This window comes from Miniopterus schreibersii, assembly GCF_964146895.1.
Source record: "Miniopterus schreibersii genome assembly, chromosome: 18".
NCBI classification, from domain to species: domain Eukaryota; kingdom Metazoa; phylum Chordata; class Mammalia; order Chiroptera; family Miniopteridae; genus Miniopterus; species Miniopterus schreibersii.
Window position 1 is genome coordinate 38,820,739 of NC_138121.1, and position 17,696 is coordinate 38,838,434.

General features: G+C 41.1%; 1 protein-coding gene across 2 annotated transcripts in view; it reads left to right on the forward strand.

Annotated features, from left to right (window-relative positions):
* The window catches only part of URI1 (URI1 prefoldin like chaperone), a 43,358-nt gene that overhangs the window by 12,478 nt on the left and 13,184 nt on the right, over positions 1–17,696 (forward strand). Inside the window, exons 2-4 of one of the 2 annotated variants that reach the window (XM_081118200.1) lie at positions 833–867; positions 7,665–7,743; positions 8,950–9,085. In XM_081118200.1, the coding sequence (XP_080974326.1) occupies positions 833–867; positions 7,665–7,743; positions 8,950–9,085 (250 nt within the window). The remainder of the gene's footprint in view (positions 1–832; positions 868–7,664; positions 7,744–8,949; positions 9,086–17,696) is intronic. The other variant, XM_081118201.1, reaches the window with a different exon arrangement.

The following is a 17,696-nucleotide window of genomic DNA, read 5'->3' on the forward strand; positions in this document are numbered from 1 at the left end:
CATTCGAGGTTATTGTTTAAAATGTTTATTAATGGACCATTTAAAAGCAGATGATTAGTAATCTTTGGAAACAGTGTTACTTTTAAATAGCCATTCCCCCTTTATTGGTTAGTGCTCTTGTTTTCTGAGCATTGTGGGAATCTCCTGGAATACCTCTGAGGGAAACAAACAACTTTTGTACTTAATTTTATTGTTTTTGTATTACAAACATAGTCTCAACTGGCTATGAGGTACTCACCATTTTATCATAATTCACTGTGGGAACAAATGGGCTGTTCAGAGCATCTCTTTATCCCAAGTATTTCTTTTTGAAAATGTAGTAGAAAAATATCACTGAACTCATTTTTAATGTGTCAGAATAAAAATTACAGGTGAGAGCATTTGGAGATATACTGACAAAATAAAATATTTTCACTACTGTCTTTTTTTTTTTTTTTACTGATGAAACGTGGGTGTTACATTAGCTTTTTTTGTTATTTGTAACATTTGTGTATTCTACAAAATATGTAACATTGAAAGTAGGTCTGTAGATTGTACAAAATACTAGTTATCTTATATCATGTGTCATCTAATAGTTATGAAGGGGGTTTTGCACCAAGTATGAGTCGGAGAGCTGTAATTTGTTCTGCGGTTATCAGCCCGCATTAGAGGCGTATGATAAAGTGTGCTGCTTAGAAACTAACACTCACATCTCTGTGCATGTGACAAATAAAAATGTGGACTGGGATGCTGTGGAATCTGTAAAGCCACCGCTTTAGTGTTCTGACGCGCTGATTTTGTAGCTCTGTGCACAGCCCTGTTTTTCATGAATAGTTATCTGTTTCCATGACAGGTGGTCACTAGCTGCCGAGAGAGGATCCAGCACTGGTGAGTGAACGATGCTTTTATCATGTTTCTGAAACACTGTTGGGTCACCCACTTGTATTTAAATAAAGTGTGTACTGCTTTTTGCTAACCTGTAATTGAATTCTTCTAGAACTCTCCATTTTGAATGCTTTTGTCGCTGATTTATATTGTCTGTCACCACTTACTGATTTACGTGTTCCATGATTTCCTGAAGTTGTATCACCATTTGTGTTTATTCTCATTACCTTCTTCTTTCCTTTTTTAAAAGTTAGAATAATATTAATATTATTATAAAGTGGAGACAGACATTTTTGAACTAGACTAATCATAGCCCTATTTGGGAATATTTCTTATATTTATACTAAATAATAGTTGGATCAGTGGTTTTAAAATAATGGTGGAAATATGCATGTTTCCCTGAAGTTTGAACATCTAAGTAACTGCCCACATCTCAGAGCTTGCTTGTGGGCTGACCTTTCTCAAGTGCAGGGGAAAGCAGGCGTATCCATCACATCTGGCTGGCGTGCTGATCTTTAGTTAATAGACAGTGCTTGGTACGTCACAGTCCTCTTCTGTCTTCTGAGGAGAACACTCAGTTTCACGGGCGTCGTGCAGCCCAGCTGTTGATCTCACAGATATGAAATCACAGTGTATCCATGCTGTGTGCGCAGACATGTTACTGAAAGAACAGCAGGCCGCCTGTCCTGGTTATTGTCTGCTGGGTTATTGCAGGAGCCTGGTAGCTGCTAAGTGCAGAGACGAAACCTTCGCCTAGACACTATCAAGCATATAATATTTTAAATTTACCTTTAGAGGCTTTTTCTTCATGCCTGAGATATCTCCAAAGAAATAATTCATAGTTAGTGTGTATCTCATGTTGTTTGGTTCACGTGCATGTGGGCTGCAGGCAGTGGGAGTCAGTGCGGTCTGTGTTCTGACTGCTGCTCCCAGAAAATCGGCTAAGACTCATAAGATCCACTTTGTAAGTAAAAATCCAGCAACTTCATTAACTTCCAATAAATGCACTGTTGTAGCTACATCCATGGTGGAGTAGGTCTGTCAGGATTTCTGTGGTGGACCATTCGCTTTCATTATACATCCCATTCAGGTTAAAGCTCAGAATGCAAGTCCTCGGCCAAAGAATTACTCCCCCCACCTCCCACCCCCGCTAATTTGGTCAAAGTGAACTGTTTTACAAATGATTCCTAGAGAAAGTTTATTAACGTTGGCTTCTCTCTCTCTCGGTTTTGGTAAGGAAATCAGGAAATTAGCAAAGGGTCGGATTCAGTGAGAACAGATACTAATTTACAGCAGTGTGTGAATCACAACTTGCTGCTGCTTTGCTTTGTGAGGTTCTTTCCCCTTAGATGGAGGATTCTTTAGGGCGAGGGGCAGTGCTCCTCCTCTTCTGCATGACACCTCCTTGGTGTTGGCATGTTATAGGACGTAAGTGTCAGAGTGAATGAAGACCGCACACAGTTATTTTGTACATAGTACTAGTTGCACGTACAAGCAGTGCCCAGCCTCGTGAGCACTGACAGATGGAATATGGCATCTACTTCAGGGCAGGTTCGTGTGACTCAGCCTCAGTTTCCAGTCTGACAAAGCCCTCCAAACTAGAGAAGCTTGGCGTGTGTCTGTGTATCTTACAGTGAGAGGGTACCTTATCCATGCATTAGAAACCTAAATGATATCTTCCAGTTAACATCGTGTTTTCCTCTGAATCATTCCTAATATGGCTCAGTAAACAGACTTTACTGTCTGGTTTTTAATGAGGATCTGATGCTGCTAGAATCTCTGTGGCCAGTGAAGTCACTAATTTATCATATGAAAAACCTGGAACCAAAGTGTCTCTGTTCTTTTGATAGCCAGGGGTTGCTCTTTGGGAGCATTTTGGAATTCTCCTGGTGTTGTCATTCCCTGAATTCCACAAGCAGTGATTGGGCTCCTCTCCTAGGCTGGTGTGATGCTGTTTGGGATTGAGAGACCTGCCCTGGAGGAATTCCTCCTGGGACCCCAGCGGACGTCACAGCAGTCTTGTGCTGCGTGCAGAGGGGCAGGAAGCCTCACAGGCTGGGGCACTCTTCAGGGCCTCCCATACTGCTTTTAGATGGAAGCTGCTTTCGGTTCTCCTTAACCCTTGGCTTTGGTCTCCTCTGAAATACAGTTCTCGCAGCTGACACCTACCCCTGTGGGCGACGCCGATGCAGGGAAGGGGGAGCAAAGTATGTGATGTTTGAAAATGCATGCGATGTCTTCTGATGCCCATGATAGTTTGTGCACGTTTAAGGGACAAACTAGGCTTGTCCCTTGAATATTCTAGGCTTCAGAAATAATCTTAATTGAAAAAGAGTGTAGGACAAGAAGTAAAAATATTTGTAGAAAAGCAGAAGCAAAAATGGGTTGGGGCAGTGGGTCTGTCCCTCAGGCTTCTTCCAGAAAATTAACTCAGATCCCAAACTTTGGTGAACTAAAGGTATTTATAGTATTTTAGTTAACAGCAGATAAAAAGGAAAAGTTTGAGCCTAATAGTTGAAAATTTGTGCAACATTTTTAGAGCTAATAGTAGTTTACAATTTAGTGAAGATTAAAAAAAATTTAATGTAACTTTTTTTTCTTATAATCCTTCCTTTCCTCAGGAAGTGAGGTATTACAAAATGCATGCACCATTGTTTAATAAAATGTGGATATGCTCCCTATTGTTTGATCCACTAGGAGCCCGATTATCTTTTTGGAGATTATTGGTAATTTTTTATTTTTTTAATTCCTTCCTAAAAATCATGGGATTCGGAGTCACAGACTTACACAGGAGTCCTGTCCTTCTCTAACTAACTTGGGTGAATTACGTCACTAAGATTCGCTTTCTCTTTGTAGAGCGGTGGTGATACTACTTGATAAGTGAGGCAGTGGGTGTAAGGGGAGCACACAGACTGGCAAGCAGTACCTATTAACATTAGCTCAAAACCTTTGTTGAAAATTTTAATTGTCAGGTGAATAAAGGAAAACAAAGATCCCACCAGAGCTTTGCAAATATGCCTGAACATTCACATTCATGCCGTCGTCTTCTGTGAGGCGGGAGGCGGCTTTCTGAGCAGTATTGTTAAAACTATGTTAGTGTTTTACAATAACTTTTTATTATTATGGAGAATTTCAGACAAAAGGTGACAGAGTAGTGTAGAGAGTTACTGAAATAAAGAATCACAGTTAACGGCTGAGAATAATCTCCAAGGGATAAATGAAGTGCACGGTCTGACTCCTTGTCAGAAAGGTGGAGTGCAGTGTGTGAGAAGGTGGGTGAACACCTGTGCACACGCACACACCCCTCTGCAAACAGGTCCTGAAAAGATTTGCTACAAACTGTTAAAAAATAGTTGTTTCGCACAGCTGGCGGGGCTCAGCGGTTGAGCATCGACCTAGGACCCAGGAGGTCGCGGTTCGATTCTTGGTCAGGGCAGGCAGCCGATCGATGACTCCCTCATCATTGGTGATTCTCTCTCTCTCTCCCTTCCTCTCTCTGAAATCAATAAAGATACGTTAACCCCCCTAAACACACACACACACACACACACACACACACACACACACACACACACACACACACTTCTTTACAAAGAAGAGAACCAAGAATTGGGGGGAAAGGGGAGGAGAGAAGCTACACATTGAACTTCTTAAATTCTGAACTACATTGATATACTGCCGAATTTTAAATTTTAAAAAGTTAATAGAGCCTTTTATATCTTAAAGATATACACTGAACTATTTCCGGGTGGAACGATGTGTTGGATTCTTTGGAATCGTTGGAGGTGGGGTAGAGGGTAGGACAGCACTGAGATGTGGTGGCTGGAGATGGAGCCGGGAGCTGAGCACCCTTGAGCCCAGTGATGGGTGCATGTGGACTCGTGTGTTCACTGGAATGTCAGTATTTCCTGCCTGTTTCAGCTTCCTGCTTTAAAGTGAAAATTAGCGAAATCTTATTTCAATTATTGCTTTAAGTTTTCCTTTTTATTATTTAAAGCTACTTTAATTATTTAAAGGAACTTTTATTTTTTAAAACTACTTTTTATTATTTAAAAGAAATTGGAGTCTTTATCACTCGTCTCAAACAAGGAATACAGAACTTTTTTCGTTATTAGGTTTTTTTGGTCAGTTGCATTTAAGAAGAAGATTAAAAATAGAGTCTGTCTCATAGTCTACCATCTCCTTTTCATACCCTATTATGAAAATCTTCAAACATACGGAAAAGTTTGAAGGAATTGCATAGGTGAGCCGTGATCACTTACCTGTGTATCCGCACCGCAGTCCATCAGTCCGTTTTTTTCTGATGCATTTCACAGCCAGCTTGTGGACGGTGTGCTTCTGTAATACTCTCATACCTTTTACAACTTGGTGCAAGTCGGCGTTTCCCAGGGGACCCGCCCTGCTCTTCATCCTTGGGGTCAAGGCTGATGCGTAGGCCTGTTACGCCCTCGCTGCTCACTTTAAAGACAAACGTGCTTCTCAGAAGGCCGATAGCACGTGGTCAGCTGGACTCAGCGCAAGACTGTAGACGTTTCTGACATGCTCACAGCAGTGCTTTAGTTCTCATTTTCCATGAGGAACGTTGCCAGAGGGTAGCTGATGCAAATTAAACCTTCTTGATTGGATAATTTTTTAAATGAAGAGTTGAAGCCTGAACCTCATCTGTGAGGGTCAGATATGGTGAAGCCAGTCAAGGAGGTCTGTAGAGTGTAAGGTTTGGGAGGTTCACTCTCACCTTGCTAGGTTTTATTTTCCATTTGAAAAAACATTCGTTTAAGTGGCTGCCTCTTTTGACTACACATTTAAATATGACTACAGTGTCCCCAAATGTTTCTAAGTAGTGAAGTAGAAAAAACCCGTTCAGATTTTGGCACAGATAAAAGATTCCCTGTCTACCTTCTATCACAGTAGTTCTTGGAATCAGTGTTGCACTTTTTGCTGCAAAGGCTTTGTGATCTTCGCTGGGATTATTTAAGCCCTGAGTAGTAGAGAGACTGGAGATGACTCTGACCGAGGGTTTGATCTTGGATATTTCCACCAGTGGGGCCTTCAGAGAGAGAGAGAGAGGGGGGGAGAGGGAGGGAGAGAGGGGGAGAGAGAGATCCTTAAGCCATGATTTCTCCCAGAGGACTGCTTGCCTCCTTTCAAAAGGGATTTCTGCATGGCTGCGTTTAAATTTTTATTTTTAGAAAACAATTCAAAATTTAGAAATCACCACTTCAGTCTTAAACTGTCCTCCAGTATGTTCACATTTTTGTTCTAGAGAGAACTACTGGTAACTTGGAACTGACTCCTTGCTTTGGAACACTGACAGTGGTCTCTCGTATGGCTCTGGTTGAATCTGCCGCTCTTTCGTTAGACATGTTTTGTGAAGAAGCTGCCTTTCCCAGGTGCAGTTACCAAGATAAGCTACATTGAGCGCTGACTTTAACACTAGCCTTGAACAGTTGTAGGGACATTAGCCCTGGAGCATTTGGAAAATTACTTATCGAAAACATGCACCTACTGTGTGCAGGCAGTGTACCAAGTCAGTTCCCACAGACGCTAACTGTCCCACTTACTGCTCACAGCAGCCCTGACCCCAAGCCCCTGGGTGGGCACATTTCGCCATGCTGTCTTTCAGAAAGGCCTGTTTCAGAAAGATGTCCCTGACAGAGGGATCTGGTTTCTCTCAAATGTGTTTTTCTATCCTCCCCCTTTCTCTTTTGTAAGAGGAAAGTGTTGATACTTGACATTTACTACAGGAATGTTTTTAGGATGAGTAACATATATGTGAAATTCTTTCATATTCTTTAGACTAAAGGAGATAATTTTATTAATTATGCTACTGTTGCTTTAGGGGAGCCAAGCAGTAAACTCTACCCAATTCCATGTTTGTAGAGCAGCCGGTTTTATTATCTGGAGATCCATTTTCTATGTTGCAATTTATCGTGTTTCAATTTGACAATATCTGTGTGTTCTTTTAAGTTACTTGCTGAATTGGTGAGTTTTTGTTATTTTTAAAAATTGACAGAGCCCTTCTGCTTTAAAAAATTTTAGTGCCCTGGCTTTGCCTGCAGTCGACACCCTAGCAGAGAACCCTTAGGAAACCTAATGTCTGGAGAGGGGTTGAGAGCAGGCCTCGGTGAGGGCTGTTCATTCCCCGCAGGTGGAGGAACTGAGCGAGAGTCACAGCATGGAGACCAGTGACTATCTCTGCTCCTACAGAATTACATCTTGGCTGTTTGAAATTAATTGATTAGGTAGCTCTGCTTTGATAGAACATGAAACAGACTTCAGAGCCAAATCGAAATGCCTTTTGTTTACCTTGCCTAAGTTCTAGCCCCTGGTAGTCTCGATCGCATTAGCATGACTCTGTGAAGGGCTGATGACTCCCTGCTTTTCTGTGTAAAGTTTTCTGAAACATCTGATCGGATTCTGTTCTCGTAGTTTCTACTCCACAGCCAGTGCCTGTTCACCTAAAAGCTTCACTAAATCTCTTCTTCCTTCCTCTTGAGTTTCTGTTTCCGCCCAAACATCAGGCCTCCTTCACTATCTCCCTTAGTTTCCAAATTTTATTTAGTGCGATGATCTCCCTCTTCAGGAAACACTAGTTCTCAAGCTCTGAGTGTTCTGTTTCTAAAAGCCAAAGTCCCTGAGTAATGTCATTGCTAAACTTTGTTAAAACAGGATTTTTAAATTAAAAAACATTTGCCTTTAAATTGATAAACTGAGGTTTCTGGTTAGCCTGTGTTGTGGTACATAGCCCACTGGAGGGGTGAGGTTGTGTGTTCACTTAGGGTTTGGTGTTTTGTCCACAGGAGGAAGGTGGAGGACGACTACGGTGCCCTTCAGGAGAGGCTCGGCACTCTGCCCGATAAATTGTCCTACAGCATCATGGTAGGCTTGCTGCGTGTTTCTCTAAAGGAGCACGTTGTTTCTTGTAAAGATACTACCGATATAAAGTAATAAAATGTTTCTTTACCTTCTGTGCATCAATTCACAAATTGCTAAGCTGTGTCAGAGGCAACTGCCATAGCAAGGAAGGTTGGTTTCTTTGGCTTCACAATCACACACCTGTTATAACGGGTGGGGAACCTTTTTTCTGCCAAAGGCCATTTAGATATTTATAACATCACTCTCGGGCCATACAAAATTATCAACTTAAAAAATGAGCTACGAAAAAACTCCTAGATTTATTGAATTTCAAGTCCACTTGCGGGTGCCTTGGCAGGGACAGACCAAATGATTTTGCTGGTAGTATATGGCCCTCGGGCTGGACGTTCCCCACCCCTGAGCTATAATAATAGTGAGTCTTTACTTTTTCTCCCCTTTTTTACACTTATATTAAATTATCACATTGTGGTGACAAAAATGGCATAAGTTTTAGCACAAATTTTGACATATTTGGTATGCAGGTTTGCTATGTTAGAAAACTGTAATTATGACAGAAATATGGTGCTTAGTTGTTTCCTGTTAGCCAGAGTGGGAATAGACCGTAATGTTGTGTAAGTCACAGAATTAAACCCTAGAACATGGGATTTTATGTAAAAAGGTACTGCCAATTTTTGCTTGAATGATCTTCACATTGATATCGTCGCCTGGGTAGGCCCTTTCGTTGCATGAGTATTCTTTTTCACGCGGCTTTGTTCTCAGCTACACTGGCCCAGATACCCTGTAAGTTTTGTAGACTTGTTAAAGCTGTTTATTCATTCCCGCTTTGGGAAAAAAAAAGGCTATTTTATTGGAAGTAATTTTCAGTTTTTTTAATCAAAGGTCTTTATTAGCTAATATTTTGTTACAAGTTTGCTTTCATTTAGGTTTATGAGTGAACAAAAAGTATAAACATTAGGAGACAAGGCTGCTTTCTCTGAGAGCTGTGTGTGAACGTGCTGTCCTTCCCTGGTGTTGATTGTTAACCCACAACAATTTCCTGTAGGTTTTCCTAGTGAAACTTTAATTAATGTTTAATTTCTGTGAAGTTGACATTTTATTTTTCTTAGTGTACAGATAAAAAAGGTCTCAATGCAGAGCTTTTAATGCTAAGTGTTATATAAAATGTATTTTTCAGTGTTCTTAATGCTATTATTATTATTTTTTAAATAGGTACCATTTGGCCCCTTTGCCTTCATGCCAGGAAAACTTGTCCATACTAATGAAGTCACTGTTTTACTTGGGGATAACTGGTTTGCAAAGTGTTCAGCAAAGCAGGCTGTGGGCTTAGTCGAGCACCGGAAAGGACGTATGTACTGATTATAAATGATGCTTCTTTGCTAGATGTGTATTGGGTCACCAGGTGCCAAGCTGACAGCTGTTTGTTACTGAAAGTACCTTCCATGACTTCCTAGTCCAGGCTCTGTGATTCTATTGATTACAGGCAGTTGGAAAAAACCACGTGGGAGTGTGAGCTGGATGCTGGCACATCTGGGTTGGACTAGCACTTAGATTAGCATGTTTTTAGAAATTGCATCATATGTGTCATTACATGTGGTTTTGTTGGGAAGACATAAGAATTGGGGGCATTTTAGCCCTGTCCAGTGTTGCTCAGAGGTAGAGCTGGTTTGATTCCCGGTCAAGGGCACATACCTGGGTTGCAGGTTCAACCCCCAGCCCCAGTTGGGGTGTGTGCAGAAGGCAACCAATGGATGTGTCTCTCTCACATCAACGTTTCTCTCTCTCTCTCTCTCTCCCCCTCTCCCTCTCTCTCCCTCTTCTTCCCTCCCTCCCCCTCTGTCCCTTCCCCTTCCCTTCCACTCTCTCTGAAAATCAGTGGAAAAAATATCCTCAGGTGAGGATTAACAACAACAACAAAAAGAATTGAGGGCATTTTATATTTTATAGTTGGTTTGTTGTAGTTTCTTTCGTTCACTTACCTTTGCTTTTAATACTTTAGTACACATAAGGAATTTACTTACTACTTACTGAACTAAGAGAAGTATCTGTTTGCAAAAATAGAAACAATTTTTAAACATGATTTTTTGGTTTGGAAGAAGTGATATTTTTATTTTACAGAAGAGGAGGCCAGGTGTGGAGAGGTGCTACCTGAAATGCACCCTTACACTTGTTAAGTGGTGAGGTCTCCGCCTCATTTTATTGAGCTGGTTCTTCAATTTGGTTTATCTATGATACTGTTTGTTGGTGTGTATATATCCACACACACACACATTGTAGTTGGATGGGTTGGATTGAGTCTAGCTTAGTTGCATTTTAAAATTAAGTTTATTAATCTGTGCTGTTATTTCCATAATAGCATACTTAAATTGGTAGTATGTCAGCTCTACCTACTTTTTAACCTTCCAGTTAAATGTGCATTTGAGAATAAATTTTTGAGGACCCTTCTACACAAATGGGGTCATATAGATAGAAAACAGCTGAGTTTTCTAACGCTGAAATGATTTCACTTATATATGAGTGGGAAATGATTTCACTTATATATGAGTGGGTACTAGTTAACGAACTCATTTACGCAATGAAATTCTAGGATCTCTATTTGGAGACTCTAATTGCAGATCAACTCATATAAGTTTATAATTGATACATATTTTGATATTTTGTGACACTAATCAGAATCTTATTGTTAGGCCTGTGTATAATTTCTGGCAATGATACTTCTTTTGGCATTGCTACATTAAAATAAGTCATGTACATGTGTTAGAGGAGAGAGAATGGGCATAATTCTTTCTTAAAGGCCTTTCTTAATGGGGAAGTCTTTATTTACTTTGGTAGCTCTGCTGATATGAAATCAGTTCATAGTCTGTTCAAGTTTTTTCATTTTGATTTTTATATGGATATTTCAGCAAAGAAATATTTAGAATCAATTATGACTTACTGTATTAATGGGAGAATACTTTTAATAGAATGGAGGTCTAGAATACAGAAATCTTTTTTGGTAAATCACTTTCCAATATTAAATATGGTTTTGGGAATGACCAAACATAATGACTTTAGGGATCAATATTTATCTAAGATAATTTTCAGAATATATACATATAAATTATGGTTTGAAACCTATTATGAGAAATTCTAAAAAGCTGTTTTATTCACACAGTTTTATAATAATTTATAATAACTGAAGAAAATTTTTAGGTATATTGCTATACTTGACATTAATAAGAAAAGGATCTTTATTTTTGTTAAGGCAGAAGAATTATAACAAGTTAAAACCTACTTCCTCACTGTTGACAGGTAATTGGGGAAGGTGGAGGGAGGTCATTGCATGTTAAGAAAAAGTAGTCAAAATGGGCAAAATGGATTTAACACAAAAACAACAAAAGGATTCAGAGGAGGTGATTCTGAGGAGGATGATTTCTGAGAGAGTTTCCTACCTTTTGTGATCACATCTTGCATTTTTGTCATTTAACATCAACATGATCAGCTTTTTAAAGATTTTTTAAAATTATGAGAGTGAAATTGACTTTTTATTTGGTATACTGTTTAGTGAGTTACAACAGGTGTAAGATTTGTTCAACCAGTGCCAGTCAGGATAAAGAATAGAATACAGGATACACCCCAGGACACAGGGTCACAGCAAAAACCCCCTAATGCTTTCCTTTTGTGGTCACATCCCACCTTTATCTACTGCTCAGGCCTGAGAAGTCCACTTATATCCTCATCGAGATTCCTTATACGTGGTGAGCCCTTTCCCTGATGCTTTCAGAAGTCTCTCCTTGTCTTTGCCTTTCAGACATTGGATTATGTGCTTTGGTGCGGGTCTGTTTGGGTTTATTCTACTTGGAGTTAGTTGAGCCTTTGTATTTGTAGATTCAAGTCTTTTGTCAAATTTGGGTATTTAACATTATTTCTTTAAATAATCTTTTACCACTTATACTTTTTTCCTTCTGAGATTCACTTCATGTGATATTGGTCCACTTGATAGTATCCTATAAGTCTCCTGGGTCAGTTTACTTCTTTCTTTTTCCTTTCTGCTCCTTAGACTTGATAATTTCAAATGGTCAGTCTTCAGGTTCACTGATTATTTTTACTACTTGCTCAAATATGCTGTTGAACTCCTCTAGTGAGTTTTTCAGTTCAGTTGTTAATTTTTTTAGCTCCAGAATTTTTGATGGTTCCTTTATATAATTTCTATCTCTTTGTTAATATTCTTATTTTATTCATATATTGTTTTTCGTATTTTCTTTAGTTCTTTGTGTGAGTGTTCTTTTTTCCTTTGAGCATATTGGAGACAATTGTTTCAAAGTCTTCGTCTAGTACATCTGATATCTATAGTTCTTTAGGGACAATTTCTGGAGATTTATTCTTTTTTCTTCTTCTTTCAGTTTTTCCTTCTCTTTATTTTATTTTTTTAATGTTTGAATTTATTTTTATTGTTAAAAGTATTACAGATGCCCCTCCCCCCCAGGCCTTCATCACACTATTGTCTGTGACCATGGGTTATGCACATGTGCATATAAATTTTTAGGTTAATCTCTCCCCAGCCACCCACCCACTCCTGCCTTCCCTCTGAGATTCGTTAGTCTGTTCCGTGCTTCTATGTTTCTGCATCTGTTTTGTTCATCTGTTTATTTTGTTCGTTAGATTCCACAAATGAGCAAGATCATGTGATACTTGTCTTTCTCTGATTGGCTTATTTCACTTAGGATACTACTCTCAGGTCCCACCATCCTGTCTCAAAGGGTAAGGGATCCTTCTTTTTTACAGCTGTGTAGTATTCCATGGTGTAAATGTCTGAAAAGATGCTTGATATGATTTCAGTCTTCTTGAACTTGTGGAGACTTGTTTTGTGTCCTAACCTGTGGTCTGTCTTTGAGAATGTCCCATGTGCCCTTGAGAAGAATGTATATTCTGAAGCTTTGGGGTGAAATGTTCTGTAAATGTCAGTTAAATCCATCTGATCTAGTGTGTCATTTAGAGTCACTGTTTCCTTGTTGATTTTTTTGTCTGGAAGCTCTATCCAGTGAAGTCAGTGGGGTGTTAAAGTTCCCCACTGTGATTGTATTGCTTAGAGCATTTAATCCTTTTACATCTAAAGTTATTATTGATAGATACTTATCTGTTGCCATTTTAATTCTTTTTGTTGTTTTAATTATCTTTATTGTTGAAAGTATTACAAATATCCCCTTTTTGCCCCATTGATGTCCTCCACCCTGCATCCCCCCTCTCCAGGGCTTCACCACACTATTGTCTGTGTTCCTGGGTTATGCATATAAGTTCCTAGGTTAATCTCTCCCCACCCACCCACTCCTGCCTTATGCCTATGTTTCTCTCTCTTTCTACTCTGCTTATTATAGCAGTCTCTTTAACATTTCTTTCAGTGCTGGTTTTGTGGTGATAAACTCCTTTAGCCTTTTTTTTTGTCTGGGAAGCTCTTTATTTCACCATCTATTTTTTTTTTTTTTTTTTCCAGACATATCTTTATTGATTTCAGAGAGAGGAAAGGAGGGGGAGAGAGAGAGATAGAACCATCAATGATGAGAGAGTCATTGATCAGCTTCCTAGCCTGCAACCTGGGCATGTGCCCTGACCGGGAATTGAGCCCCGATCTCCTGGATTCTAGTTTGATGTTCAACCGTTGAGCCTCGCCTGGCTGGGCCACCATCTATTTTGAATGATAGCCTTGCTGGATAGATTAGTCTTGGTTTCAGATCCTTGCTTTTTATTACCTTGAATACTTCATGCCATTCCCTTCTGGCCTGTGAGTTTCTGATGAGAAATCAGCCGACAGCCTTATGGGAGAGCTCCTTTGTAGTAACAGATTGCTTCTTTCTTGCTGCCTTTAAGATTCTCTCTGTCTTTAATTTCTGCAATTTTAATTATGATGTGTCTGGGCATGGGCTTCTTTGGGTTCTTCTTGCTTTGAACTGTGCCTCCTGAGCTTGTGTGACTTTTTCCTTGACCAGGTTAGGGAAGTTTTCTGCCATTATTTTTTTAAAATATATCTTTATTGATTTCAGAGAGAGGAAAGGAAAGGGAGAGAGAGAGAGAGAAACATCAATGATGAGAGTCACTGATCAAGCCCACAACCGGGGCATGTGCCCTGACTGGGAATCGAACCCTGATCGCCTGGATCCCAGGTCGACGCTCAACCGCTAAGCCACGCCCGGCCAGGCTCTGCCATTATTTCTTCAAACAGGTTCTCTAACCCTTGCTTACTTTTGACCTCCTCTGGCACTCCTGTGATGTGAATATTGTTATGTTTCATGTTGTCCCAGAGCTCCCTTAGACTGTCCTTCTGTTTTTAAATTGTTTTTTCTTTTTGGATCGCTCATTGAGTGATTTTTTTTTCTACCCTGTCTTCTAATTTGCTGATCTGATCCTCAGCTTCCCCTAATTTGCTGTTATTCCTTCCAATGTGTTCTTTATTTCTGTTATGTCATTCTTAATTTCCTTCATAGTTTCTATGTATTTTTTCATGCTATTGAGCATCCTTACAATCAGTATTCTGAACTCTATCTGACAGATTGCTTATCTCCATTTCATTTAGCTCTTCTTATGGAGAATTCTTGTTCTTTCATTTGGGGATTGTTTTTTTGTCTCCCAATTTTGGTTGCCTGTTTGAGTTTTTTCTATGTATTAGGTAGATCTGCTAGGACTCCCAGTCTTCTGGATGGTCTCTGGTGTAGGCCAATGTCAGGTGCTGTTTGTGACTGGCCTTGAGAACCGTGTTTGAATTATCCGAGATCCACAGCTTGTGGCTCCCTCTGCTGGGGCTGGGTGCATTTGGACAGGACCAAGATGTGCACCAAGGTTTGCTTTTCCAAGCCTTGGGTCAAGAAGCAAGTTGGGCAAAGATTCAAAGCACCCAGAGGCTGTTATTCAGTCTCTTAATGAGCCTCAGGCTGTAGAAACTCCTCTGGGTAGGGTGAGAGGTTTTCCAGCAGGGTGGGGCAGTCCGACCCCCCCAGGGTAGGGGTGCAAAAGCTGCCTGGATAGTAAATGTTTGCCTGTGAAAAATGTCCTATACAGTATGGGGAAATGACTCAGCATAGGGATCCAGATGGCTGCCCTCTGAGCTCTATCTCCAGAGCCCCCAACCCTGGATTCTCCTCACACAGCTCCAGTCCACTCTGCCCTCCCTTGGCTGGAGCCCAAGGTGAGTGGCTGCACACGAAACTTTGTGTGTTGGCTCTTTAAGAGGGTGCCTGCATTTCCAGCCATCTCTCACTGGCAGACAGAAACCTTGCTGCTTTTCACGGCCAGATGTTATATGGACACCTTTCTCAGTTCTGATGGCTGGGCTGGGAAGCCCAGCCTGGCGTTTAGACCTCAGAGTTCTCAGTGGGAACCCCCCATAGCTGAGATCTCCCTTTGTACCTTCAGCTGCTGCCTGTGGGAGCCCAGCCAGCCCTCTCGCGCCTCCGCACTTCCTACCAGTCTCTATGGGGTCTCCACTTTTCCTCCTTGGTTATGAGGGTGCCTTCCAACTCGTCTGCAGTTGATTATTCAGGATGGTTTTTCTGTATTTTAGTTGTAATTCCAGTTTGGTCCTGGGAGGGTGTTAGTGTAGCTTCCACTCAATCTATGCCATCTTGGAATCTCTACTCACACCTCTCCTCTTTAAACTTCCTGGAGATTTATTCTTTTGGGCCATTTTTTTCTGTTTATTGTTTGGCTTTTGATCTCTTTTTTTAGTGAAAATTGAGTATTTTAAAAAACAACCACTTTTCCCAGTCTGTGCAGACTGGTGCGGAAGAACGTCACTAATAAACTGGCCATGCCCTCAGCCTTTGTATACACCTGAAGTGAAAGTTTTTTTTTCATGTGTTTTCTGAACATGTGACTTCCCTGTCTTAATTTCGCAAAGATTCTCACCTCAGTTTCTCTTTGCAGCCTCAGACTATATGTTGTATGGCTCTATTCAGTCTCTTGCCCAGGTGTCAGTAGCTTTCATGATCAGTGCCTCCACTGAAATTGGGGTCAGGCGAGACAGCTCCCTCCAGTTTTTCAGGCAGCCCTCAGACTGGTTAGAATCTTGCAAATAAGGTCTAGTTTATTCCCTCTGGTTCAGGGAAGGGCACTGGGATATGGGCTGCCACCTTCTCCAGATCACATTGCTCCACACTGGGGAGGGGCAGGGAAATGGGAGTAACCCTGCCATGGAAGTTCTTGCCATTCTGACTGTGGCTCTTTCTTGTTTGAGTTCACGTGGTCGCTATAGACTTTTGACTGTCCCAGAGCTCCTATAATGTACTTTAGTTTCTGGTTGTTTTGATGTTTCTGTCAAGGAGAACAAAGACTTGGAGCTTTTGTCTTTAATTTTGTTCCTTCCTTTTTCTTTTTTTAAAAAAGTATGTTGTTACTGATTTCAGAGAGAGGTAGAAACATCACTGATGAGAGAGTCATTCATCAGCTGCCTCCTGCATGCCCCCGACTGGGGACTGAGCCCACAACCTGGGCATGTGCCCTGACCAGGAATCGAAGTGCGATCTCCTGGATCCTAGGTCGATGCCCAACCGCTGAGCCATGCCCAGCCGGGCTCCTTCCTGTTGTTTTAAGGGAAGATTTTATTTTCCTTGGAGTGTTAGAAACTTCTGAACGTGTTTTCTAATCTTTTTAAAAAAAATGTTTTTATTGATTTTAGAGAGGAAGTGGGAGGGAGAGAGAGAGAAACATCAATGGGAGCGAGACATCAATTGGCTGCCTCCTGCACCACCCACTGGGGATCAAGCCCCAAACCCGGGCATGTTCCCTGCCCAGGAATTGAACTCTGATGACCTTCTGGTTCATGGGTTGATGCTCAACCACTGAGCAACACCAGCTGGACATGTTTTCTAACCTTAATCTAGTGGTTTGGGAACCAGGCTGGATGTCTCAGGGCTCAGTGTGTGCACTGTCTTTACTGAGACATGTTATCTTGTCCGCTCTGTTCTTCACCCCTTCTCACAGTCCCTGCAACCCACTCTAGGCTGTGGATTTTCTGGTTCATCAGGAAAGGGGCAATTATGTGGCTGTGCTTTGTGAGGGTGGGTTTGGAGCGTAATCATTCTAGTCAAACTTTCATCCAGATCTTCGTTTCCAGTTCACCCTGTGTTCAGAAGCATTCCCAAGAGAGGAGCCTTTGCCAGGTCCAGCAGCCCATTCAGACTTCTGCAGCCCTGCCTGCTGCAGTCAGTCACCACTTGTCTGTTTCCAGAACTCACATTCCTTGTCTGCTATTATTTCTTTCATCCTTTCCCATATCTTTGTCCTTATGCCTTTTCAATTTTTCTTTTTTGTTATTTACCCTCACCCAAGAATATGTTTTTATTGATTTTTTAGAGAGAGGGGAAGGGAGGGTGGGAGAGAGAGAGAGATAAACATTGATGTGAGAAGCATTGATCAGTTGCCTCCCGTATACATCTGACCGGTGATCGAACCCTCAACCTGGGTATATGCCCTGACTGGAAATCGAACCCACAACTTTTGATGTGTGGGATGACGCTCCAACCAACTGAGCCACCCAGCCAGGGCTCTTGGTGGTTATTTTAATGAGGTATGGGGGCAGAGCAGATACTAAGTGCATGCGTTCAGTGTCTGTGTTAAAGTGGAAGCACATCCCTTGCACTGACTCAAGGAGACGTCCTGTGCAGAAGTTAGTGGACATCTCCACCAGGGGGCATGTCCTGGGCACTGCTGGGAGAATTCCGAAAAATGCCAGCACACAGAAGGAAGGAGCTTGGGAATGGAGTGGTCACAAAGGAGCCCGAGAGACTTATCTTTATGGGCCCGATCCTATTTAGCACACACAGGTACCGGCTGGATAGAAAGATGCATTCATGGAGGGTGTTTGTAACTCTCATTAAGGCTTTGCAAATAATTATGACATCCATAGCTTTATTCCTTTTACGTATATGTAACTCCACAAGCTGTTAACTAAATATTTCTAAGTATTTGGTCCTGTCATTTATCTTTAGGTG